We start from the raw sequence: 26,965 nt of genomic DNA on the forward strand, positions 1-26,965 counted from the left end.
ATGACATGGTGCTGATAACAAAGTGCTTCGAGACAAAATATAAAACTGGTTCCTGTTGCAATGCTGCTTCATTAGGTTTTGGTCCAAACGTGTGCTTGAGCCTTTCCTTACAGCTCTTTGCCAAAGTATTCACTTTTTGTCACAAACATCTGCATGCATTTCATGGGGATTTTATGTGAGACTCTATTTAGAGAATAACTGTGAATTAGAAGGAAAATGACACTTGATTCTCTGTAGGTTCTACATTTTGTGGTATATATTTCTGTTCAATGCAGCACCATCTTCTGCGACCCTGCATGCATAAGCGGGTATGGATGGATGTTTCTGCTCAGATGTCTGTATTCTTATATCTCGAAATAAAATCCAGTGCAACCAGTTCCATTCAGAGGTCCTAACCTAATTATGCTGCACTTGCTTTGTCTCAGTGGTCGGCGCTTGGAGCTTTACTTGAAAGTTTATTTTCACAGATGCTTTCCATCCAGTCTGACTGAGCAGGAGCTATTTTGCAAGAAGGAATGGGCAAAAAGAAATAAAAATAAAATTAATAAGGAATAAAACACAAAATACACTATAGATTTTTGTCTCTATAATTTAGTTCACCTCTAGAACAATTATCTATCTATCTATCTATCTATCTATCTATCTATCTATCTATCTATCTATCTATCTATCTATCTATCTATCTATCTATCTATCTATCTATCTATCTATCTATCTATCTATCTATCTATCTATCTATCTATCTATCGTCTCAGGGGTTTGCAAGCTGTCCCTCTTGGGGCCCTGAAGTGGCTCTATGGACCTTCCACAATGGCTCTTAATAGCTTTGGCTAAAAATGCTAAAGATTTATTAATGCTTTTGCATAAAGATATAATACTAAATTCAGATTTTGCATTTGCTAAGAAATTGTATTTTTCTTATTAGGTTAGAAACTGTGTTTTCTTTTTTTTTTTACATACTTTTCCACAAACATGAATATCCCATAGAAGAAGATTTTTACATCTTTTTCTTTTGTCAGTCTTGTATTTGTGTTATTTCTAAACCTAAAAATAAAATGGTGGTTCTTTAGATAAGACACCAAATTTCTTACATTAAATATTTATCCAAAATTATGTTTTCTTTTTGTTTCAAAAGGACATGGAACACATTTTACTTAGCTGGACTTTGTTTTTGGATTGCGGATCCCATGATCTGACTGAATCAGATCTAAAATATGTAACGACAGCGCCATCGTCTGGTTACATAGTGGCACTGCTCTTTCACTTGTCCCGCCCTACCCACTGTCTAATTGGCTCAGATGGTTTGTCACATTGCTGACGTTCCGCTTCCCTATTGGCTCCCTGAAGTTTCCGTTACAGCCGTTATCATTCTCTCCGCCCACTGCAAAGATGGAGGACGATATGTCAGATCTTAGCAGACCTCAAATGTTTTTGTTTGGTGAGCCTATTCCCTCCGATAATAATTAATTTAATTAGACGCATAGTCAAGTTTGGTGTCATATTATCACTTATATTAGACGTTTAAACGTTAACGGAAGCCGAAAGTTACCGTTATAAGTTGCTGTTCTTATATCCATCCTCGCGCCAAGCAGCTCTTTGTTAGCTAGCTCTGCAGGGCTTGTGGAGTAGAAACACCCCCGATAGCTCGTTCTGTTGTTTGTACTGCGCGTGTTTGATAAATGCAAATTCAAACCTAATGGTTAATACAACATATTTTCCTCCCCAGGTTGTACGCTGAGGCCGGATAAGCGGGAGTTCAAAGTTGACCTGGATGACGAAGACACAGAACAACAGCTGTCACTCAAAGCTGTAAGAAATGTAGACGTTGTTGTTGTTGTTTTATAATCCATGATATCCGTCGGGACAGCCCTAATGTGCAATCAGTTATGTTAAAACTACAGAACAATAGCGTTGTAAACAACTATACTGATATATTTGTGTTGAAACAGTTCATGTTTAATAGTCTTTTAATTTTATGGATTGATTATAATAAGTAACCTTTAGATTCCTTAAAGGACATTTTAATGATGCAAATATGTTTGTAGGTTACAAATAAGACAGCCTTTGAAAGTGTAAATTCAGGGTTAAAAAAACAGACAAAATGCACAATAATAGTAATAATAAACAAATAAATCTATAAAACAAATCATTGGGAAATTATCTTTGTTTGTATTAAGAATAAATGTCAGCTACTTAACTTGTTCCTTTATTCAGCTGAATAGTCACCCTTGTTGCTGCAGGTGATATATTCACAATTAAAACCATGACGGAGAATACAAAAACAAAAAGACAATAAGCATGCATTTTTCAAAGTAATCATAATAGTTACATTTGGGAATTCAGCTATAAATTACAGTGTTTCTCCTATAAATTTTGTCTGTGGGGGTGTTAACATAATGCTGCATCATTTTGTTTTTTTGGAGGGTCGCAACCACTCCCGGGCGCCGCACATGGCAGCCCACTGCTCCCCAAGGGTGATTGGTTAAAAGCAGAGAACAAATTTCGTTGTAATGTATGTTTCAATGTATGTTTCAATGACAATAAAGATATTATTATTACTATTACTATTACTATTTTACTTCCACTTATTTTCCATGAATATCTCAGAATATAGCTTTATATGAGCAGCCATCTTCTGTCTCGCTCCATCTTTCTCTTATTTATGATTGAATAATAATCTCTTTAAATCTAGATCTGCCAAAGTTTAGAATAATTTTGAGTGCAACTTTTTTCAGTTTTAATTTTATTACATTTGGGATCTGTTTCTGATCCGTTCATGGGATCTATCTAGCAACAAAATAGTGTTTTCCATCAATTTTCGTAGATGGACCCAGAAAGGTGGATTTTTGTTTCCAACAGAAAAACCTTTGGTGATTTGCAACAATCAAAGCAAATGGTGTTTTTTGTAGGAGTTCTATAGTGGAGCCTTTAAGCTTGCTAAAGAGCATATAAATAAATTGTAGAGATAAATTGTTTAGGTCAGATGAGAACAATATTGAGCTATTTAGTATCATCGTCGTTAACGGGGAGTACGACCTGGACAGCAATTTCCCCACAGTCAAGCACGGACGTGGAAACTTTCTGCTTTTTGGGCTGTTTCTTTCTGCTAGGTTCACCACATTGAGGGTCTAATAGGTGGAGTCTCTCGTGTCTTAATATCTTGGATGATTGAATTCACTTATTTCAGCCAAATAATGGCTGAAATTAATGGCAGCGCCCTGTGGGCACCGTTTAAGGCGGTGTCCTTGGCAGCATGGGCTCAGTAAATCGTGTCCCCATGGCGGTTGTACTGAAACAGTAATTTCCCTCTGGGATTATTAAAGTATTTCTAATTCTGATCTGAAAACACTGATGATGGGTCTTCTAGAAAGACGGAACCTAAAGGTAGACCACCAAATTGAAAGAGGATAGACCAAATTAGAAGCACGTGGACATGCTGAGCCAATCTCAACACCTCAGTCCTAATGAAAAACTGTAAAGGCAGCTGGGATGAGGACAGGAGCTAAGGGTTGAGTTACCAGGCGGCAGCTAAGAAACTTAAAGGTTTTAGAGAGTATCTGATGAGAGTAATAAGTCAAATAACCTGGTGTCTGTCTTACTTATTTCTGTCAATGTACAATTAAATCTAAAACTGAAATTTTGTGCCCAACAGTTACTAGAAAACAAACTTTCACTGAATAACTTTCAGAAAGTTCTAGTGTTTTCTTTCTTTCTGTCTCATCAGTTATTAATGATTCACTTAGGGAACCTTGGCCCATTTCAGGGGCATTTAGCATCAACCTTAATTGAAAACTAGAATGTTTTTTTCTTTGATTGAGAAAAATGAATCCTCTGGCCTCTTCCAGGTGTGTCTGGGAGCCGAGGCGGAGGACAAGTTCCACATGGTGGAAGTCGAAGGGCTCACGTATGACGCAAAAACCGCCAAAGTGCCGATAGCTGTCCTGAAACCGTCCGTCCTGCCATCTGTAAGTCAACTCCAATACTGACTGAAGAAACTGCTGACCAAAAACAAGGTTACATTATTATATGTTGGAACATGTCTGTCTGTTGTGTCTACCTGTATAAATTGTTTGTTTGCATCTGACCCAGTGTCTGTCTCAAAAACATTTCACCACAGCAACACGCGGTGTCTTGATGTAAATTCTGTACATTTTGCTGTTATTAACGCTGACTTTTGTCCGTCCAGATGAATTTAGGTGGGTTTGAGATCACTCCACCTGTTACCTTTCGTCTCGTTTCCGGCTCTGGTCCAGTTCACATAAGCGGCCAGCATTTTGTCAGTAAGTATTATCACAGAAACAGCTCAGAACGTTTTCAATGTAAGAATATAGTAGTTTAAAAAGAAGTCACCTCATGTCCTACAGAAAGGGAAATCAGTTTTTAGCCTATATAGAAGGTTGGCCATCACATCTTTTTAATTTACGACTGTGCTGATCAAGCTGTTTTAGTGACAGAAATCATTTTATTGTCAAAACACTGCATTCAAAACTAAGACTGGATCCTGTCGTTTCAGGATTTTATGAGTTAGTCATGAAAACTATTTAATGTTTCATTAAACACGTTATACTGGAGACATCCAAGTAAATCTTGCACCAACCGCACTGAGCTGCATTTGTTTTATAGGCGTAAAAACATCAGAGGATGAAGAGGAGGAGAACAACACGTCTCCGGTGAAGCGGCCTGCGACCCTTTCCTTAGTCAAGAAGCCTCCACAGGTGATCCTCCTCAGCTGAGCAACCGATTTCTCCCAACTCTCCTTAAAATCCTTCCAATGAAGCTTGTAAATGGAAAAGTTGTCACATTGAGATTTAAAATGGATGTAAACTAGATGCATCTAGCAATCTAACAATGTTTTCTGCTAAATAATGTCTCATATTTGTTGCAGAAAAAACTAAAAATGGATTCTGATGAAGATGATGACGATGACGACGATGATGAAGAGGACAGTGATGAAGATGAAGACGAGTATGATCTTTAGTCTGAGATTATGTCATTTTTTTAGGAGAAAACTTTCTGTTTCTTTTCTGGGTGAGTTTTCAGCTAATCTGAGACCTCCTCTTCTCATAGTGATGATGAGAGTGATGAAGAGGAGGTGATGCCTCAAAAGAACGTGGCAAAACCCATCAAAAAAGTAAGTCCGGTCTCTTTGATGTGTTTTCGTAGTGATATTTGTTGTATGTGACAGAAAGAGGTGAACATTTTTAACCATAAAAGAAACTAGTATATGAATATACTGTTAAACCAGTCATTGGCATGAATTTCATATCAGTTCATGTCTTCAGCCAGAGTGCAATCATCCAACAAAGACTTTGATGGTTTCTAAAACCAAGAATTTGGTCCAAAAGTTTAATATTATTTTGGATTTTCTGTACTTCGTATATGATCATAATTATACATAAAGGACAGGCCCTAATATATACATCCACTAATATTTGGTCAATTGTCCCTAAACACGGTGAGCCCCACTCATGCTACTAATGCCGTGCTTGAAGTTGGTGCAGTGTTCTTAGGCTTTAAAGCCAAGCCTTGAGTCCTTCAAACATGCTTCCTGTCATTTCCGCCTAGTGCGCTCAGTCTTGTGTGACCATAAAACCTTAACGGTAACTTTACTTTGGACAGTGACAATGATTTTTTAGCAGTTTCAGTTCATACCAGGTTTAAGTCTGGTTTAAGGGGGAGTTTACTGCCGCTGTTTCAAACACAACGGGACAGTGACCCCAAAGTGTTCATGATTGCTCATGGGCATTTTATGAGATATCTTTGGAGGCGTGTGTAAGTTGGAAGCTGTTTGTATATTTCTGACACTTTATTGATTAGAGAAACTTCACATTGGATCGAAACTTGTCCACTCAGTTCTTGTTTTATAAAAATGTGTTGGAAGGCATTGCGTAGTACTTTCTCCCCGAAACCAGAACATTCAAATAAATTATTAAAATCACAAAAATGAGATTCATACCCCTGATGATTGGATGAAAACTTTGCACTGGAGGTTTATTGAGATGCAGCTGTAAAGGCAGATGACTCTAGAATACTGTTTTGTGTGCGGTGATGAACCACATTTCTGTGTATATGCGTGTGTGTAAACTGAGGACCTTATTTGGCTATCCCTTAACCTAACCTTAGTCAATAACCTTAACCTTGGTTAAGGACTAAGTTGCCATTTAGGTTTAGGGTCAGGGTTAGGCCTTAGAAAGGGTTGAAAAGGAATGGAAGTCAAGGCAAGGCCCTCAGTATGTATTTAAAATAAGGATGGGTTAGAGTTAGAGCATCAGAGTATTTTTAATAAAACATTACAGTAGACATTTTGTTTTGAAACAGGATTATAACTGCCTGCCATATTTAAGGAAATGCAGTATTTTGATTCAGAGCGTTTAGTCAGATTTTTTGTACCATTTCTGGTTATTCCTGCAGGATAAAAACTTGCATTTGAACAGGAGTCTAGTCACCCATTAACTGTACTAATATTCTTACAGAATTAGGTTTCTATCCTATCGTAGGGAAATACAGTCAGTTCTCCATTCAAATGGATGATTTACAGTACATCCACCTTGAAAATAAAGGAAATTAACCGTTTAAAATGTACACACGTCTCACAATCATATTCCTCAGCTGCACTGAAGCCTTATTCCTGTCTAATAAGATTGTAGCCTGTACCAGCGCAGCAACTCCATTAGCTGGAGGAACCTTCTGTAATGTATTTAGCCAGATTTGATGACTTGATAGTCGTTAGGAATTATTTGTTTAGGAACAGTTTTTAATCATGTCAAACAATCCTTAATTCATTGTTTTTCTCTCTATGATTTTATTTGGCTTTGTAACTGATTTGTTCATCAAGCACTAGGGCTGGGCCGTATGGCTTGGTATAATAAAATCTGAGATTTTATCATACCAAATACGATTAATCGATTTTTTTTTTCTCTCTCCTTTTTGTTTCACAAAAATAAAATTAAAGAAATATTTTAAAATTTTGCTTTTATGTCAAGCATTTTGTCTGGGAGTTGATATGAATTCAAAGTGTAACTAAGTGCTAGCTGTGAAACATGCAGAAAAAATAAGATGGCGGCCCTGTTATTGTAAACAATGAGAATATAGCAGCGTGTTTGCTGCTAGTTGTTACACAAGTTCTTACTGTTGCTACGTTAAGAACAGGCTTTACTTCACTCGCGTAACTTCAAACTAACTTAGAAAAAATAAGTAAATTAATCTGCCTCATAGTAAAAAAAAGTTTCCTCTTTACAATATTTGATAAATTTTCCTAAACATATATTCAGCATTGCTGCTTTTCTCTTCATGGAAGCCCAATGAGTGCATTGGCAAAATAAAATCCAGATTTTTCCAAAAATGAAATCTTGAAAAACGTAAATTTGAATTAATCAATTTATTGGCCAGCCCTGTTTAGCACCTAGCCAGAAGAATAGACGCTGGCATCCTCTAAAGCTCACTTTCTCTCTCAACCTGTTTCTAACTGTCCATGTAACTTAGATGCAGGCTCTTCAGTGGCTTTCTGTTTTATTATTTTATTGTTGCTTAATTTATCACTTGTTTTTAACATATTTTGTTAATATTTTGTCTTGTTGATATGCTTTCTCAGTCTGGAAAGCAACACATTGTTGCCATAACGCTGGCAATAGTCTGCTTTGACAAATCAACGTATGTCTTACATCCTACAGCCTTAGGGCAGCACTTCGCCAACCTTTTTGTTTGCACCACGGACCGGTTTAGTGTCATTAGTAGACAATGTTTTCACAGGCCTACCTTTAAGGTGTGCGGGATAAATGCAAAATAAAATAATACGACCGGCATAAAAACTGGTGTTTTCTAAATATAATAACATAGATATTCATCAATATAAACTACATGAAAAATACAACTCACCATAATGGTGAATCATTGAGACGGTCCCACCTAGGAGTAATGGGAGATAATGACCCCTAAAGTCTGTCGCTTATATCCAGTTTATTCTATAATTTGTCCTAATTCTAGCAATCCTTACGTACTTTAAAAGCTTCTGTCGTTGCTCAACCTCTTCTAGAAGTCTACAGCAAACGTCTTCAGGGGCAGAAAGAATAGCAAACGGCTTCTTAGCCTTAGCAGCAAGGCTAGCCACTGCTTCAGGGTTGCCGCCATATTGTGAGTGACTAGTTTATCTTGGAAACCAATTCAGGTGAGCTTGCTCTCTAGGTTTTCTTCATAAAACAAACACTAAAAATTGTTTTCAGTAAATTTTTACAAGATGTTTTTAAATATATTTGTTTACTTTTAGGTTTCGTAGTGATGATGATCCTTTAGACAAAACTTCAAAATAAGAGAAGCAACCAAAATAGGAACAGATTGTGTATATATTGCAGACAAACAACTTCTTATACTAGTCTAGTTTGTAATTCAATTATGATAGAAAATGTTAATTATATTTAATTTAGCTTTTTTTTGTTTTGCCAGATGTGAATCTTTAAGGGATGAATGTGAAACCATTTTTAAAGTTGTTGACTATAATTGTAGTTTTATTGTTGTTATTTTGTAATGTTATTAATATTTCTATATTAGACAAATAAATGATAAATATTACAGAGTTGACCCGGTCAGTTTACCCGGTTAATCTCTAAACCATTGTTATCAAGCTATATGTAGTTTTAGATTCTCAACATTGTTTTTTTTATTTCTTTATAAGATCTTGACCTTATAGGCTAAATGTCAAATTAAAAGCTACAAAAGACCCTTGGACTAGATAGATAGATAAATATGAATGAGATGCTTAATATTTTTTGTTTCATTCATTTATTCACTAAGTGATTTGAAACAGAGGAATATTTTGCTGCTCCTCACTGTATCACAGCAGATGGTCTCCCAGCTGGGCCTTGAAACAAAAATGCCCCGTTTAGCTTTTAAGCAAATGTTGCATCTGCCTCTCACAATATGGTGGCATTGCTGCCGTACCATCTGGGCAACATGCAACACCCAACAGCAGCTTTTTGTCACGCCTGCGTTGTCCACTAGGTGTCAGGGCAGCCAACCCGTTTCCAGAGAGTTTCTTTATTGAAGGAATTTCTCTCTGGAGCGGCTGTCACTCCCCTCGCCTCTTTTCCCCGTCAGTCAAACTTCTACAGACTCTACGCAATGGCATCTAATTTCAGCAAGCCCTACCCACTCCTGCACCCACTGACCGTCCGGCTCTTTGCATGAGACCAAACGTGGAACTTTTTCATCCTGTGCGCTCACGTACCCACCTGTTTTCAGAGAGTAAAATACAGGGTTTGTGCGGCGTAATGATCGGATTTCTCCTCTGTAATCTGCGCGGATTCTCACCGTTCACCAACAACACTGTGCTACACACACACACACACACGCACACACACACACACACACACGGTCTTTCTTAAAGGCACAAACTATAGAGCGGCACATTTAAAAATGTGTTTATGTACTGATGCATGAATGCACATCAAGAATACACATGTAGTTTGCTGAAAAGCACAAACTGTTTGCTTTTACACACTCGGCCCAGTTATGGGAAACATCCTTGACCTTTTTTTTTTTTTTTTCTGAGCCTCTGCATATCTTTGTCCCTCTGTCATCCCACTGTTAATATGATTGCTCCTTTTTATCGTTTCTCATGCCATTTCAGCTTTGCACCTGGCTTTTGCCTTTGAACGCTTGTTTTGCGTGTTACCGCAATTGCTTACAAGAGTGTGGGTGCATGTGTGTATCTGCCTCGTTTTTTAACGTCGGTGTCTGTTTGTAATCCTTTTTTTTTTCAAAGCACGCTCTCCATGTGCAAACTGTGCCAGGCAAAAGATCAAAGCGGGGCAGATGCACATACCTGCGACGTGAGAGCCGAGCCTTCCCTCTGGGTCAGATGACAGCTGAGCATTTCTGTCACCTGTTGATTTATTCTGTTGTCTTCTCATCCAAGTCCTCATGCACCCCCCCCCCCCTTCCCAGCATGACCCTAATCCTTAGCTCCATAGTTACCCCATCCCTTCCTTTATTAGTGAGGGAAAAGTACAAAGCTCTGTAAAGCAGGGCTGGGAGCAATTATTCTTGAGAATGAAAATTCAGCTGTATCAGAATAAATGTTTTCTTTCTGTTGTCAATCTTCAGTACTGTACAGGATGTCCAAAACTGGCTATGGGAAATCACATCAAGTACTCGTGTGTTCAACAGAAACCGCATCTCTTTTAGATCACTTTAATTTGAATAATCTTTAAACAAATGTTCCGGTTTAGCATGAATTTGTTTTTTAATCTATTTGTGCTTTAAAGGTGCATAGCCACGTTATTTGACTATTTTCTTTACTTTATTTGAAGGGGTGGACAATAATTCAGTATCAATATATATTGTCATAGATATTTATTCAATAAAGGTGATATGACATTTTTAATATTTCAATTAGGGGTGGGCGATATATCGAATATACTTGATGTATCTCAAGTTTTCCTCCACGCGATCGATAAAATGACTTTATCGCGACCATCACGTGTAAATTTTCATGGCAAGATTGAGCCGCTGTATTTAATTCACTGTGAGTTTAGTTTTTCCCACATGCTGTGAACGCATCACTCGCTCCTCCTCCAAATCAGAAAGCGCTCTGGCGCACGCACACAACAAAGAACCCGTGTGCTTACTTAACGTTGACGAGACAGCGAGCTTTAGCTGTAGCGCAAATTTGTTCCACCTAAAACGTCATCCAGTGCAAAATGAACACTTGTAAACTACGCGTGTCGACCACAACACCCCCCCCCCCCACGCGCACACACACACACACACACACACACACACACACACACACACACACACACACACACACACACACACACACACCGAAGGGAACTTTATTTAAACCAGCCATAATACAGTTGAAGCTAGCGTCTACTCTTGCTAAATCCCATATGACAGAAAAAACGTTTGTTTAAAATTTCCCAGCACCTAAAGAGCAACGGAAATATTTTTGAGATGCTCTGAATATGTAGCTGCGACTGGTCAGTTGATTTTGTTGTCACAATACAAGCTTTTGTTTTTGGGATTGTCACATTTTTATGATACCTTTTATTTCAGGTGTATTTTGTGTCAGAGTTTTTCCTTGGTGTTCATTTTGGCAGCTGGGATGTTCTGTTTTTTTTAAGGTCCAGTGTTGACCATGAAAGAGCTTTAATGTGACAATATTGTAATTTGTGAAAAGCTTCTCTGTGCAGCTGTGGGAAAAAAATGGCTAAAATAAAACATTTTAAATTCATTTTTATTTTGCAATCAATTTTACAAAAAAAAAAAAATTGACACGCTAATATGAGATTCTACCAATGTAACTTTAGGCACTATTTGGCTAAAAACATTTGTTATTCAAGGTTATTTGAACATATCGCGATATATATCGAGTATCGTGATATAGCCCAAAGATATCGGGATATTAGATTTTCTTCGTATCGCCCACCCCTAATTTCAGTATACATTACAGCATTTGTCACTGACTGACTGGGTTTTATGCACTTTATTTCTAAGTAAATATTTCTAAAATGTTATATTGGAGGAGTTTTATTACATGGCAAAATAATTGTCATCAGTTTGTACAGGCATCTGTCGTGGGCATTCTTTGCAGTCTTTCTGAGGCTTTTATTTTGTTTATATCAATATCGGAATTATATCGTATCGACCAAAATTAAGAAATATATCGTCCAGCCCTGTTTATTCATCAGTAGCTCCCCCTGGTTGCATACAAAGTTTTTATGAAAAATGATCACGTCCTGTTGGCGTATTAGTTGTTATTTTGGTGTTTTATGCTTTGTTTTTGCTCAGTTTGTTATAAAATAAAACCTTTGATGTTTATTTACGATTCTAACAGAAGTACGTACTGCACATGCACAGCATGGGTTTAAACAAGCAAGCGGCTAATAGCTGTTAGCATCTCCCAGCAAAACAATGCAGAAACGTCTAGGATCCAGTGGAAAAAAAAGCACAAAAAAATATGATTCCAAGAGGAAAAAGACTGGAATGTCGCTGGGAATACATTATGAATGTTGGTGTTGACTGAAGCGAACTCTAAACCTGCCGAAGCTCAGATGTGACCACAGAGTTGACTGACATGAGTAAACGGTCCTGGATTCTATCCAGCCTCAAAAAGGACCATATAGGCACTATCAGGATGGAGGCTTTGTGTATATAACCTTATATTAGCATGATAAAATAGTTTTTGGTGTTTTTTATGAGAATAGAACGTCGCTATATACCTATAAGCCTCTCCTGCTGTATTCCTTGGTCTACATGGTGCTGGTTGTTCTCTAATGTTCTCTAGCACAGTGGTTTTATAATTCCGGTCCGGTGGACCCACTGTCCTGCATGTTTTAGGTGTTTCCCTGTCTTGAATAAATTGGAGCAGTGACACGTCTGAAACATGTAGGACAGTGGATCCCAATAACTGGAATTGAAAACAATGGCTCCAGCAAACCTCTGAGGCCAGAGACAGAACAGCTGGGTTTATGCTGGGATTGAGTTACACACAGGTGAACTCTGCTCTAATCAGCCAACATCTCCATGCAATCAGTTGCTCTAGATTTTTGTTTTAGGTTGTACTGTACAGATCCTGCCACACCACACTAGTCCAATTTTTATTCCTGAAAACATTTTAAAACCGTGTCTAATTATTTTTCCACTTGCCAATTATCTGCCTCATTTCATTGCTCATATGAAATCTGTTGGGGTTTTTGGTTGTAATGTGACAAAATGTGTAAAGCTTCGAGGCCTTTGTATACCTTTGCAAGGCACTGTTTGCAGTACTTAGCAGTGAGTCAGCTCAGCCCTAAAAAGGACACAAAGCTTTATCTTTTAGTAGTACATTTTCTGGTGCTTGGAGCATACCGATAACTGGCCAGCATCCGCGCCACATTCTGCTGCTATACATTTACTGAAAACATTTGTACTTGGGCGTAAAAACGTAATAGAAATAAGCTCTGCCTTCTGCTACTTTGAGCACAAAGTGTTGCCTTTAAATTATTTGTGTAATTGCCTTGTAGCAGTTCAGTCATGGCAGGGAATTACACTTCTAGTCTGCTCTGAGGTGAATACATGTAATTGCCAGACAGCGGTCGGTGCTTAGGAAATGCAGGTACTTGCCTTGGCTATTACAAGGTAATTACACAGCAGTGTAAACCTGACTGGAAGGCCTGTATAGCAGAGACCAATGACGGGTTATTGGGTTACTAAGTAGCTGATCACAGAGAAAATACCAAGTATGTTTAGCGTTTTCTGTTCTGTTTTAATCTGCTTCTGCAGACTTTCTGTGTACTTACTAACTGAGCTCCTGTGTGAAAGTTGATTTTTGTGGAATGTCTACAGAACTGACATCAGTGTTATCTTTCAAAGAAGGAATGAGGAAAAAATGCTGCGGTTACATCCTGACAGAAGATCCCCAAATGCAAACAAGCCTTTATGTTCGGTTACATGCCAATTATTTAGCTTCTTTATTATAAATACGACTTTATAATCAGTACTGATTAGGTCTTTCAATGAAGAATGTAACAATTTATGAACAAGTATTATAGGTGATGGAGAAGGTTAGACTTCTTATCAGCCAGCATTGAAAACTGAAAGCTTGTAACACTGGCTTTCATTCTGTGTTTTATATGTAACCATTTGGGGAATTATTACTAGCAAACGTAGCATGTTTAAGCTCGAAGATGTCTTCTGGATGATTTACTTGATGTTTGTTTTTCTAGAGCTTTGAGTCGACGCCTAAAAAACCCAACAAGACGCCTGTGAAACAAAACGGACCAGCAGAAAAATCCGCCGGATCTGCAGCGAAACCCCAGAATAAGGTATGAAAAGGCTCTTTGTGCCGGTGTCCCTCAGTTTAGTCTTGGTTTTATGTTAAAGACACACAAAAAGGAGCGCTGCTAGGAACGTAAACTAAACTAAGATGTATTCTCAAATCTCTATAAAGGAGACGATAACATTTAAATGACCAGATTTAAATTAGGAATAGTTTGAGAATTACAGGCGATTTAGCAAACCACAGCTGTTTCCTGATTGAAAGGCATCGGTTTTATGTGGAGGCAAGAAAGATAGTGGCCCGTTTTAAAGAAACATCTGTAAGTAGGGTTGACAGTCAAACTCGGTACCAACGCTAAGAAAAATACTCGACATGTTTTTAACCCAGTTTGATAATATCTAGCACTCTAGATCTACACATTATTAATCAGGTTCTGCTCCCATTTGAAATTGTTTGTGGAAAGGAGGGAATTTCAGCAGAACACTTTGAGCTGATTGGGCGAAACGACACCTAGTGCCCGCCTACCAAAGGTTGGTTTTTGCCAATCACGGTATCAAATTAAAACATAAGCAGCAGGTGCCATGAGAAACCACAAGAAAGTAAGTGAGTCAAGGCACTTGTTGCTGTTCTTCTATCAAAGAGGAAATTGTATATTCTTACCAAACAGATGTGATAGCAGCAGCTACGGGTGCGTCCTGTGCTGCCATGTTTGTTTTGGTTCAGATGTGGGCTCAGCCGCTCTTGCTTTCGTCACAGCTGTATGTCCCGCCTTAAACCATAATACTGCAACGTGATTGGCCTGAACCATTTTTGGTTCGGACACAAACGGTTGAAGCTGGAGCGTTACAAGACGGATTCTCATGTGTTTGTGAACACACAAATATCGTGATAATTCATCTTGCAGGCAAAGTTAACATGTTGTGAAGGTTCTTTCTATTTAACAGCAAAACATCTAATTAATTACAATACTACAATATTTTTACTTAATTAGAGCAAGATATTCTACAAGTATGGAACAAAATTACAAAAATACAACATTTTAGTCTCACTTCCCTGTTTGGTAAAAAAAGTAGAGAAGAAAACAGTTTGTATATGATAATAAATATCCTTGATAGGAGTACGTATGTTTGCTTTAGTTTTTAGCAGCTGACTGAGTTCATTTGTGCCGTGGCAGAACTGACTATTGCTTGATGTGGAACCTCACACTGGGGACGCATCCCGACGGGGAGCTCAGACCGACAGAACACAGTCTATATGCCGTACGTCTACGTGAAGCTAATATTTAAACATAACGTCATTTTCAAGAAAAGCTTTGAAACTTTTCCATCCTCCTTTGTCCCTAAATTCTGTGCTGATTCACTTAAAGAATACAGAGTTTTATTTATTATGCTGATAAGAAGAAACCAGTGATGCACTGATTAGAAATGTTATAAATTTCTAAAACTTTGACCTACCAGTACTGATTATAGCTAATTCTGGTTTCCTTTAAATAATACACTCTAAATATTTTGCTAAATTAAAACTATAACTGTCTTAACATTTTTTTTATTGTCAAAGTAAACAGTGATAACCCCAGTGATGTCTTTCTGCATCACTGGAAATGTTCTAATCCAGTAAAATCCTCCTGGTTTGTACCAGCAACAATGCAAACTAGGGCTTCACGATGTTAGAAAAACAATATGCAATAATGTTAAATGTTATGATTAGGAAATGACTAGATAAACAGTTTGAGTTCACTCTAAATATAGACCCCAGATAGCGAGTGGTATATCCAGCAACTTTAAAGCCATCTAAATGGCATTGTTTCATTGAAGCAGCTACATCTGGCTAAATCTGCCGTTTTGACAGGCATAATGGGATAAAGGTACATTTGCGATGGGTTCTGCCTAAGGTTGGGCGATGGGACGAATTTATCGACCATAGACGCCAGCCCTCCAGGTTTTTTTTTTGACCTATGAGTTAGTTTCTTAATTAATAACCCTTGGTTGAAGCCAATAGTCAGTACACGCAGGGAAAAAATCCGAAAAAATACTGTTGCAGCAACTCCAGAAGACAAAAAGTCACTGAGATGTTGGGCCGTTCCCTGTCTGATGCGCTCATCTGAAAAAATCCGCTGAGATCGAAAAATGCGTCCAAGTGCAGCGCCGATTTATTTAGTGAAACTTACAACAGCATAATAAGAAAGAAAGGCAATAGACTTATGTTCATAAAATACAGTTATTTATAATAAATAACCACAGTGGCAGGGAGGGAAACAGACTGTCTTTCCTTCTTTCATTTAACTCCAGTTTAATCAAGTTTCATCTGAGCCAGTTTCTTTGTAGCGTTTGATGGTTTTTGCGACTGCACTTGGGGACACTTTCAAAGTTTTCCCAATTTTTCGGACTGACTGACCTTCATTTCTTAAAGTAATGATGGCCACTCGTATTTCTTTACTTAGCTGCTCTTTTTTCTTTCCATAATACAAATTCTAACAGTCTATTCAGTAGGACTATCAGCTGTGTATCCACCTGACTTCTGTACAACACAATCGATGGTCCCAACCCCATTTATAAGGCAAGAAATCTCACTTATTAAACCTGACAGGGGACACCTGTGAAGTGAAAACCATTTCAGGTGACTACTACTTGAAACTACCTCATCAAGAGAATGCCAAGAGTGTCCGAAGCAGTAATCAAAGCAAAAGGTGGCTACTTTGAAGAGCCTAGAATATAAGACATATTTTCAGTTGTTTCACACTTTTTTTTAAGTTTATAATTCCACGTGTGTTAATTCATAGTTTTGATGCCTTCAGTGTGAATCTACAATTTTCATAGTCATGAAAATAAAGAAAACTCTTTGAATGAGAAGGTGTGTCCGAACTTTTGGTCTGTACTGTATATATGTGTGTGTGTGTGTGTGTGTGTGTGTGTGTAAAATATTTATTATATTTATTCATTATATATTTCAAGTGTTTATTTCTTTTAATTGTGATGATTATACCTGACAACTAATGGAAACTCTAAATTCAGTATCTCAGAAAATTAGAATATCACTTAAGACCAATACAAAAAAAGGATTTCCAGAAATGTTGGCCAATTGAAAAGTATGAGCATGTTCAGCACTCAAGTTTCACTTTTTATAATACTGAAAGAAAAAAAAAATCAAAATTTTCATGAAATTCTATTTATATGACCGGCACCTGTTTACTTACATCTTCCTTGCTGCTACTATTTTGTGCACTTTGAATGCACTTTAGAACTACTTTGTTCTTTTAACTCATAATCATTTGTGGTTTAAAAAAAAAAGACCATGGTGTTTTTTTTGTTTGCAGCATTTGGTTCAAAATTACTCCCATTCATGCCTTAAAGAATGCAGGTAGAAGAAAAAAAAAAAAAGACTTGGCATGCCTTTCCATTCCAAAGGAGAGGAATGTGATAAATGCACGTTACAATTAGTTCAACCTGATAGTTAATTTCTTGGATAGAATGTCTCGGGCAGCCTCCTCTGAAAGCACGCAGCTTGAACTCTGTCCCCGTCTGAGCAAACACACATGACCTCTAAACAAGTTTCCCGGGGCCAGATTTAAACCTGTGACCCGTTGGCTTGACCCCCGCTGTGTTAGGTTGCAGCCACCTTTGATGCTCTTCACCCCTCTTCAGCTCTCGTACACATCAGCGAAAAACACATTTAAGAAGCTTCTCCTGCTTGTTTAAACGTTTCGAGCTGTTTAGGTAGAGCTTTACAACACATGGCTGCGTCCGTGATAGCGTCCTGAAATGTGCGCCATCCTTGGTCCACACGCTCGCTCCTGGTACCTGAGGAAACCGTGATGTTGGGTGATTGTTAGAGGAAACGCCTGAGGCCAGATCGGGGCTCCTGCAGCAAAGTCTGCACGCCTCGACTTCAGCGTTGCTCGTGCCGTTTCAGCCGATTTGTGACCCGACTCACTCAATCGGCTTAATTCTTCTGGTCCTCGGTGCTTTTAGAACTCCTATCCCCTCTCGACTACTTCGCAACCGTTCTCGCTCCACAGCCTCTTCACACCCCTCACTTCCTGGACACACCTTCTCCCAATTGCTCTCATTACCAGTGTTTGATGTCTGGTGCAGCTTGCGCTTCCAGATGCCCCTGAGGAGCGAGGAAGCGGGCGTGGGTGTCTGTTCTCTCTCTCCCCCCCCCCCCCCCCCCCCCCCCCCCCCCCCCCCCCCCCCCTCCTAAATGCAGGTGACTGGTCATTAGATTGGCTTTTCAGATCTGTTGCCAGCACCGCAGTTCTCACCTCTCGCTGCTCAGCATGTTGCGGCACCTTTCCTGTGTAACCGGCTCGGCATGAGAACCAGCTAACTCGAGTTCTGCTGATTTGAGGCCGCTTAATCTCCCAGCTGGTGTTTTGTGGGTTTGGAGAAGCTGATGCCTTCAAGCACACGTCACGGTCGTAAAGCTGTTAATCACTTCACTTAGCCGTATCCCAGAAGGCAGTGAGTCATTGTTCCAGCGAATGATTGATATGCGCTTGTAGCAGGTGCATTATTTCTCCTATGTTTAAGTGGCGAACCCAAAGACTCGCGTATACAGTGCCTTGCAAAAGGGTTCACGGGCCCTTGAAATCATTTTGCGTTTCGTCATTCTGCAGCAAGAGACTTTAATGTAGTTTATTGCTATTTTGTGTGACATATCAACACAAAACAGTCCTTTGTTGTAAAGAGATCAAGATGTTCAACAAGTAAAAAGCTTAAAGATTTGCCGTCCATATCTATTCAGGGTGCAGCACGGTGGCACAGTGGTTAGCACTCACAGGAAGAAGGTCCCGGGTTCAAGTCCCAGGCTCAGTAGGGGTCTTTCTGTGTGGAGTTTGCATGTTCTCCCCGTGTCTGCGGAGGTTTCCTCCTACCACTGAAGACATGCTGCTCAGGTCGGCACTAGAGGCGACGCCCTGAGTCGTAGCGGCTCAGGCTAACCCTCCATCTGATCTACGACATTTCGTAGTATGTACCTTTTATGTATAGTGACAAATAAAGCATCTTATCACTTACCTTATTTACTCTGATACAATGACAACAAATTAGTAAATAGGATATGCATTTGTATTCGACCCGTCTTCGTCAGTACTTACTTAACCACCTTTTGCTGCAATAATAGGCGCAAGTTTATTTATTTTTTTTTGGATGTGCATCTATATCAGCTTAGATCAACATCTAGAGGCTATATATTTTCTCATTCTTCTAAAAAAAAAAAAACGGCTCAAGATCCGTTTGGATGGCGAACATCTGTAAACATGGTATTTTAAGCTTTTCTCAGTTGGATTTAAGCCAGAGCTTTGACTGGACCATTCTAACAGGTGGATCTGCTTTTATCTAAGCTGTTCCATTGCAGCTCTGGCTGCACCTTTAATTTCATTTTCCCTTTGGGATTTATAAAGTATTCTTTAAACTGAAAGAGCATTTCACTGTGTAGAGCGACAAGGTCACTTCTGCCCGGAGCGCCGTCTTCCACTTATTTGCTTTGGCTCCGACATTGTTTCTTGCAAACTGCAGAGAGTATTTCTTATTTCCTTCCTCATATTTCTTCTCCAGATCGCCTACCAACCGGTGCGTTAGTGAGCGTGATTGGGCGAAGGTTGATGTTGAGCCGTCGCTATGACTGGAGAAGCACTGTATTAATGCATTAGCAGTCAATATGTGGATTGCAAACAGCTCAGCTACAAGTGGTTGTGAAATGACAAAATATAAGAAAGTTCAAGGTACATTTATTATTTTGCAAGGAAATAGTCTTCTTATTGTTGTGTTTATTATTCATAATAATAATTTATATTCAGCCCATTACTTTGCATGTGTTTTAATTTCAGTGTAGGGTAAGAATATTCTAAAGATTGTTTTTTTATATGGAGATGACAACAAAATATTGTATAATATATGAAAAAGGAGTGTAGTAATAATATGAAGGAGTATTTCTTCCAGAGCCAGAAGGACTTTTTAACAGTAGGCACGTAAGGCTAAACACCAAGTAAACATCAGTGCGCTGCTAAATGTGCTTCATAGAAAGTTTTGTGTCCTAAATCTTTCCTCAAACACGAGTCTCCAAGGATCACATTCTGAAAAAATGACAATTACTATCCCTGGACAGACTTGATGAGCAAATGTGTCGCAACCATGTGCTCGCCGTGGATTGAAGACGAGCGATTGCATCAAATGATAGTGTGCTTGTGATGTCGTTCCGTGTCTTGTGCCATCTGTAATCAGCGTCTGGCCCAGATGAAACAGCCCGCCGACTCCGAGTGTTTATCAGCTGTTTCAGGTCCACAGCTGTCCTTTGGAAGTAGAGAGCTGCCCGTAAATAATAAATATGTGGTGCATTTGTTTGGCCTGGAGCCAGCAACATATGTCTGTGCTTTTTTTTTTTTTTTTTTTTGTGAAGTGTGATGTGTTTGTGTCAAAGGTCATTTTACACCTTTGATCTCTGCTGTAAAAACGCAGATTTTTTTTTTCAGGGACAGATTATCGCATTTTCTTAACTAGAGGGAGACTATTTTTTTAATTATTGCACCTGTGTTTTATTTTAAGTCCAAGCCCTAAGATTTAGCCTTTTTAAACAGCTAGAATAAAATGAAAGGACATTCCCTGTCGGCTATATGCGTCAGGTGTTTGTTATTAGGACATGAAAAGCACCATCAGATCTTTCTAGTAACACAACATATTTCTTCGTTTACTTGATTGTTTGAAGTGGCAGTCTGTTGGGAGGTTATGACTGCTAAAAGATTGGTAATGAATGTAATAATAGGTGGATGGGAACTGGGATCCAGCACGACAACGGTAAAAGACGTTTTTGTTAAGCGCTGAATACATTTTCATAAATTGAGCATAATTTGTGACCCTAAAGCCGTTCTCCAGTCACAGAGCTGCCAAAATCACAACACAGGGGTTGATGGGCTCTCTGCACGCACGGACCTTTATTTTGTTGTTTGCTGCGCTGAATAAAGGGTCAGTCTGAACGCTGCATCTGTTGCCTTTTCTAACTCTTACAATCAATGAGACCCTGCAATTTCCCCGGATTCCTAACTGGCCTTGCATGCGCGGGCAAGCTCTGCGGCTCGTTTAACGTACAGTCCCACCATATGGTGTGTGTGAGTGTCGCAGTGAGACACTGCCTAATTGTGGACCCCTGGGCCTTTGGCCGTCCAGAACTTCACACACCCACAGCTCTTAAAATGCTGCGCTTATGTCTGCCCCCGTCCTCCCAAACACAGGGGACTCGTCAAGCTGGGAAGAAGCACTTCTAATGTCGCTGAGAGGATCAAGCATGGCTGCTGGTCTTTTCAGTCTGCTGATCAGAAATAAGGGATCTGACATGACTAGAGGACATGAGCCGTAAACCTAGGTTTTGGTTTTATCCAAGTTCCACTTTTCCTTCAACAGAGAGAGCCTTCTGCTCGCAAGCTAATAAGAACTTAATTGTTACCTGATGTGATATTATAAAAAGAGCATGTAGTTAGGCTAGAATGTGTTGTCCTTTTTAATGCTTTTATCCTCTTCCAGCTGCAAACCCACGCCAAGCCTGTAAAAACAGACCCAGACTAATCAGGTCACTAGGAGGCTCTTGGACAGACCAGCTCATTGGTCAGCAGCAGCGATTGTTGGAAAGATGTCAGACACAGGAAGAAGCAATGTCAATATTGTTCTGATTAACCGATTATTCAATGTTTAGCTTAAACCACGTACTGCCTAATGTTTTCCACACCTTTTTTAGGTTTTCACTCTGATACCTCTCAGCAAATTAAAACGACTTGTAAATAGGGAATTTTAAACGATCACGAAAGAGATTTCTCACAGTTTGAGGAACGTTTTTATGACCTTAAATATAAAATCTGCAGTACATAAACAGGTAAAAATCTAATTATCCGACAACAAGGCTCTCCGACTCCGGTCTTGGAGCTACCGTCCTGCACCCTTTCTCCAGCGTTCAACATGAACGAGGAGGTAACCACAAACAGGTTTAATTCAGTGGCATTTCGTTCAGTCCTTTTAAGCACTTATCCAGGAGTCTTTGTCAATTGAGAACTGATAAAGACCAAGACAGCTGACAGAACTGTTCATCTCACTTCTTCTCCCGGATTTTCTTTAGAAAGGAGTAGTGCACACTCACTCTTTGTAATTTAACAAATAAACTTACCAAACGCTGGCCAACAGAAAATTAAGGAATTCAAATTTCTATATCAATCCCCAACCTTATGTGTTTTATCAATGCTTGAATTTATTGAATGTAATGTGACGTTCTTATCTAACTGAAATGTTTTTTCTCAGACTCCTGGTAAAGACAAACTGCAGGCTGGCCCGTCTAAAACTCTCACTCTGCCTGAAATTAAGAGCAAGTTATCATCAGTGGCCAAGGAGGTAATGCCATCCTTCCTTTGTTTGCAAATGATCCCTTTTTTTTTTTTTTTTGGCTTTTTAAGTGATGATTTAACACAGATTTTCTTTAGGGAAAACCACTTCCCAAGACGGAGCAGAAGTTTGAGAACTTTTTAAGGACTTCTTACAAAGTGACCGACAAGAAAGTAAGTAAAGAATGCGTCTGGATTGCAGCTCCCTCATTGGCCAGAATCTCAGACTCTTTCTCTCTTATTTTAATTAGAATGAATATTTTTTGTGACTTATATTAAACCAGCAGTTAATAGTAATTGTCTGATTTAGGAGTATCGCTGCATTGAAGTTTTCCTGTTAATTTTATAAAAAAGTGTCTTCGCCATGTATCTGTGGACGCATTTAGCCTTAAAAGCTTTTTCTCCATGTTAGATCCCCAGGAATGAGTTATTGCTCCTCAGTGTCCATACACATCAAAGTCTCTTCTCAAAATACGCTCCTGTTGTCTCTCTGAGCTCTTATGAGACAGAAAGGAGGACGCCTGTCAGAGAAACTCTCTGTCAGTGATTTACTGCTGTCTCTGTAGCCCAAATGAAGGGACTGGTGGTTTGTAAATGGTACCGTCCAGGCCTTTGACCTTACCCAGAACTTTAATCCTTATTAATGCTGCCTGTAATTTCAGATGGACCAAACAATCCCCAATCCATTCATTTAAATTAATCCCCCAACGATTCTCAGAGAGAAAAGCGACGCTGTAGCATCGTTTACGGCGCATCAGGAAAACGCCTTAACCCCGTTAACCTTTTCAGGTTGTGTTGCATCATAACCACAGAATTCAAGTCATTGTTTGAAGATGTTGTGCAAACCACACAGTGTGAACACAGATTAGTGCAAAGTAATGAACTGAAAACAGACTGATACACTGTTTAGATTTTTTTCTTTTCTTTTTTACAACTAAAGCTCTAGAAAGTCTGGCCTGTATCTGTATTTACTCCCCTGTACTCTGATATGGTTAAATAAAATCCAACCTCTGTATAAATACAGCTGGTCTCTAAAGGGCTTTTAGGGGTTTCTTCAGAAACATCATTGGACCTTTATTCAATTATTATTTTCCTTTTCATTCTGTAAAAACTTACATTTGTCTGTCCAGGAAGGAGACGTTTTTATTTTCACACGGTGCTGACAGCTGTGCTGTGCCCAGTAGCAGCATATCCCTTAAAACCATGATTACTCAGTTTGGATGCAGCAGCACAAACAAGTTGGGATGTAAAATCATGAAATCATATCTGGAGCTTAAAGGTGACAGAAGACAGAGATTGGTGGAAGATATTTAGACCCTGAAACGATGTCGTGTTGAGTGCAGATCACTGTAGCTCCCTGTTGGACATTCAAACGTTGCTTCTGCTTGTTGAGTAGCCAAAAAGTAGCACTACTTCAACATATTTTTACTGAAGTAAAAGTAGTAAGCCAAAAAATGACTCAAGTAAGAGTAAAAAAGTATTCAGTGAGATGGTTACTCAAGTACTAAGTAACTGATCATAACAGCTGAGTTAATATTTAAAAATTCTGTAATCGGACAGACAAAAATATAATGTACAAATTCTGTTTTTTTAAAGACATACATAATATATAAAATAAAATATACAAAGAATAACATAATTACAAAGCAACAAATTCAGACAGAAGAAACACTTTTCTAAATTATTGTTTCAACATCAAACCTGTAAGCAATATTTACAGCAGTCAACATGCAGTATGTTAGAACAATACAAAGTGCTTCCAATGACAAAATCTACTGTTTACTATATGTTCACTTGACCTTCAAATGGCTCAATTATCTCAGCAGATAGAAAATAACATTACAACAATAGAACTTGTGCAAAAGTAACATAAACTCCAGGTTGTTGTCTCTCTGGTGCATTTATGGTTAAAACTAGTCTGTTCTTTATTCATGAAGTTACTCACAGTAGAGTAGTCAGAGATTTTACTCAAGAGCAGCGATGCCTGAGTAATAATATGACTCAAGTAAAAGTAAAAAGTACAGTGCAGTAAAACTACTCCTAAAAGTACATTTTGTTCAAAAAGTTACTCAAATAAATGTAACTGAGTTAATTTAACAGAAACATCTGGCTATTTGCATTTATATTATATGTTATGGAGTTCTTCCAGTTTTTTTTCCAAGAATTTTTATTAAAAGTCACAGAAACTTGTTTTATGCTTCTTTTGGGCACAGACCTTTGCCTGAGTGAACGACTCCTGAACCTTGCCCTGCCCCTCGGGTCTTAGGCGGTGGCCGGTGGGTCAGAGAACTTCCACTCCCAGATACCAGCCACTGCAAACGCTCATTTGTTCTGTGTTGCTGTCCGAATGTAAAAAGTGTTGTTATCTGAGCAGGTGGAAGCTCTTTGAGCGATGCAGGGCTGGGTGGACGAGGCTGAGAGTGGGGGTGGGGTCGGGTCTGGGAGAGCTTGTTGTTCCCAGTGTGTAGAAACATCTGTGGAAGTGCTTTGGTTTCATCAGCCAAGGCTGAGATCTGTCAGACCTGGAGCACCTAGTCATATACTCTGGTATGTAGTGCTGCCCCCACCCAACCCCTCGTCGTTCCCCAGCAGCTCCATCCAAGCACGGCGTTCCCACAGGCGAGACGCGCAAAAGTCCTGTAGTAGTGAATGTGAGTCATGAGCCCCGTGCTCTTTAACTCTCCATCTGAATGATTTATAACGCTCTTTGTTTCTCACCTCACCTTCCTCAGGTGGTCAAGGATCTCTGGAGTTTTTTGCAAACACTGAAGACTGAGAAGAAGTAACGAGCTTTTATCTGGAAAGATTTCTACGTTTTCCTGTGACACGTTTAAAGGCACAGTCTGCAATGTTCCCTACTTAGCCTCATCCTGTCAGCGCAGACACAAACTACACTCAGGACAGATTATAGAAACTCAGTATAGGTTGCAGCAGAGCTGACGATTGTTCCCATTTGTTTGGCTTTGGGTTTTTTTTTTTTTTCTAATTGAAAAGCACTCATCAAGTTTGTCCACTCACATGAATTTGTTGGTAGGCATCATGCATAATTTGTTTATTAGGTAAGCTGATCCGGATCATCTGCAGGAACTGAACTAACCCTGCAGTTATCTGAACATCTGATCATAACAAAACTTTCTAAGATCTATGGCAAATCAAGGCTGCTGATTCTCAGTATGAATTAAGACATTATGAGGTAATGGATCGTCTGAATACAAAGATGATATTTAAAGTACGTAAACGACTGAGCCGACTTTAAATGAAGAGCTCAGTATCAAATCGCCATCTTCTTTTGACTCATTTCAGGACTCACCAAGTTAAATCTTCACAATGAATGAACGCCGTGATGGATTCCTTTACAAACAGTGTAGCTGACAGAAGTAAACAGCATTTTCCTTTACCTGGTTCCTTCTCACCTGGAAACAGCAGGTCTAGAACAGCTTGGTTTGGCTGCTCTGGATCCCCGACACTATGTGTCCTCGTTTATTAAATGATGCAAAAGGAAAAATTGCACATTGTGCCTTTTTACGTACTTCATCTGCAGCCAGAGTGAAATCTGAGTCTTATTTTTGTTGATAAGTAAAGTGTACAACCGTCGTCGAGGAAAATGAAGTTGGTTCATTTTCTATCATCGCTCACTGACAGAAAACGTCTTTTTGTTTCTTTTTTTTTTAACTTTACTGTAAACACATCTCGAATATTCAATGAATTTGTCAAAGATTTCACCTTTTAGATCCTACAAAAATACTGTAAGGACTTTTATCATAAACGTGTATCTGCTCAGTTAAAGCATAAATCATATCTCTACTAACCCAAAGGGTTACTCCTCCCTCCTTAACACAAATAAATTAAAATATGTTTTGCAACCAAGAACTCATAAAAGCTGTACATCTGCAGTAATGGGTGCAGCTAATAAAGAGCTGAGAGCTCGTTTCAAGATGTTTTCTGCAGAAGTTGATTCGGCATTTCTCTGTTTATCCTCCTTTTTGTTTTTTATATCCGACCCCGAACACGTGTTAAAACAATTGTTTTTTAATCACGGCTGAATTTTAACTGTTATGAAAAATGTTCTGCTCAAGACGGCAACCACAGCTTCAGCCAAGTGTTGAATGAATATCCATATTTGGTTCTGGATTTAAAAGCATAAGCAGATGCTTTAGACAAGACATCATATTTAATACGATGTATAATTTCAGGACGATCATATCAAGGGACTCTAACTCCACAATATTTTCGTCTGATATTCCAGCATAATGTTGCTGTGATCGCATATAATTCAAATCTCTGAAAAGGTTTGGTTTCCGTTTAATATCTCGTAACGAGTGACGATTTTCTCTTATTACTGTCATTTCAATGTCTTTGTTAATTTACCTGAAGCTAGGTTCAAATGTTTCCTTGTTGCTGTAAGCTTTAGGTTCTCCTGTCATTGTTTCTAATAAAGCTTATCACGTTTAATGAACATTGTTTTTCTGTAAATAAATCTGCTTTTTGTTTGGAAATCTGGCAGCTGAACAGTTTTGTTCTCCATGTTTTCTTTCCCAAAGCTTTCCGAAAACATCCGCAAACCTTGCTTATGCTCTTTTTGAAGCCATGAGGCAGTTTATTAAGTACTTAGTGTGTGAACCCTTCTAAGTTTTTATAGCTTTCCCGTTCATGTCTAATCTGTCACTTTTTGTCTGCCACGTTTATTTTTGAGTGATGCTGAGAAATGTTCAAATAAAGTGCGAAGAGGCTGTTTCTTGATACCTGAGTGTCAATCAATTTTTGTTTTTAAATATTTAGCTGAAATGCAATTTGCTGCTAATATTTAGTTTATTTAGTTTCCTGAGCTTTGACGTTTCTAAATATTGACC

The 26,965-nt window shown here is 38.8% G+C and overlaps 1 protein-coding gene across 1 annotated transcript; it reads left to right on the forward strand.

Moving 5' to 3' along the window:
* The first annotated feature begins 1,358 nt into the window (after positions 1 to 1,358).
* Positions 1,359 to 26,857, forward strand: npm1b (nucleophosmin 1b). Its single transcript, XM_012870831.3, has 11 exons — positions 1,359 to 1,438; positions 1,727 to 1,809; positions 3,846 to 3,965; positions 4,187 to 4,280; positions 4,624 to 4,715; positions 4,886 to 4,965; positions 5,068 to 5,131; positions 13,704 to 13,802; positions 22,036 to 22,125; positions 22,215 to 22,289; positions 24,848 to 26,857. The coding sequence occupies exons 1-11, from the start codon at positions 1,390 to 1,392 to the stop codon at positions 24,899 to 24,901; spliced, it is 900 nt and encodes a 299-aa protein (XP_012726285.2). The 5' UTR covers positions 1,359 to 1,389; the 3' UTR covers positions 24,902 to 26,857.
* The last annotated feature ends 108 nt before the right edge of the window (positions 26,858 to 26,965 follow it).

Source organism: Fundulus heteroclitus, chromosome 23 (assembly GCF_011125445.2).
Source record: "Fundulus heteroclitus isolate FHET01 chromosome 23, MU-UCD_Fhet_4.1, whole genome shotgun sequence".
In the NCBI taxonomy this organism is placed as follows: Eukaryota; Metazoa; Chordata; class Actinopteri; order Cyprinodontiformes; family Fundulidae; genus Fundulus; species Fundulus heteroclitus.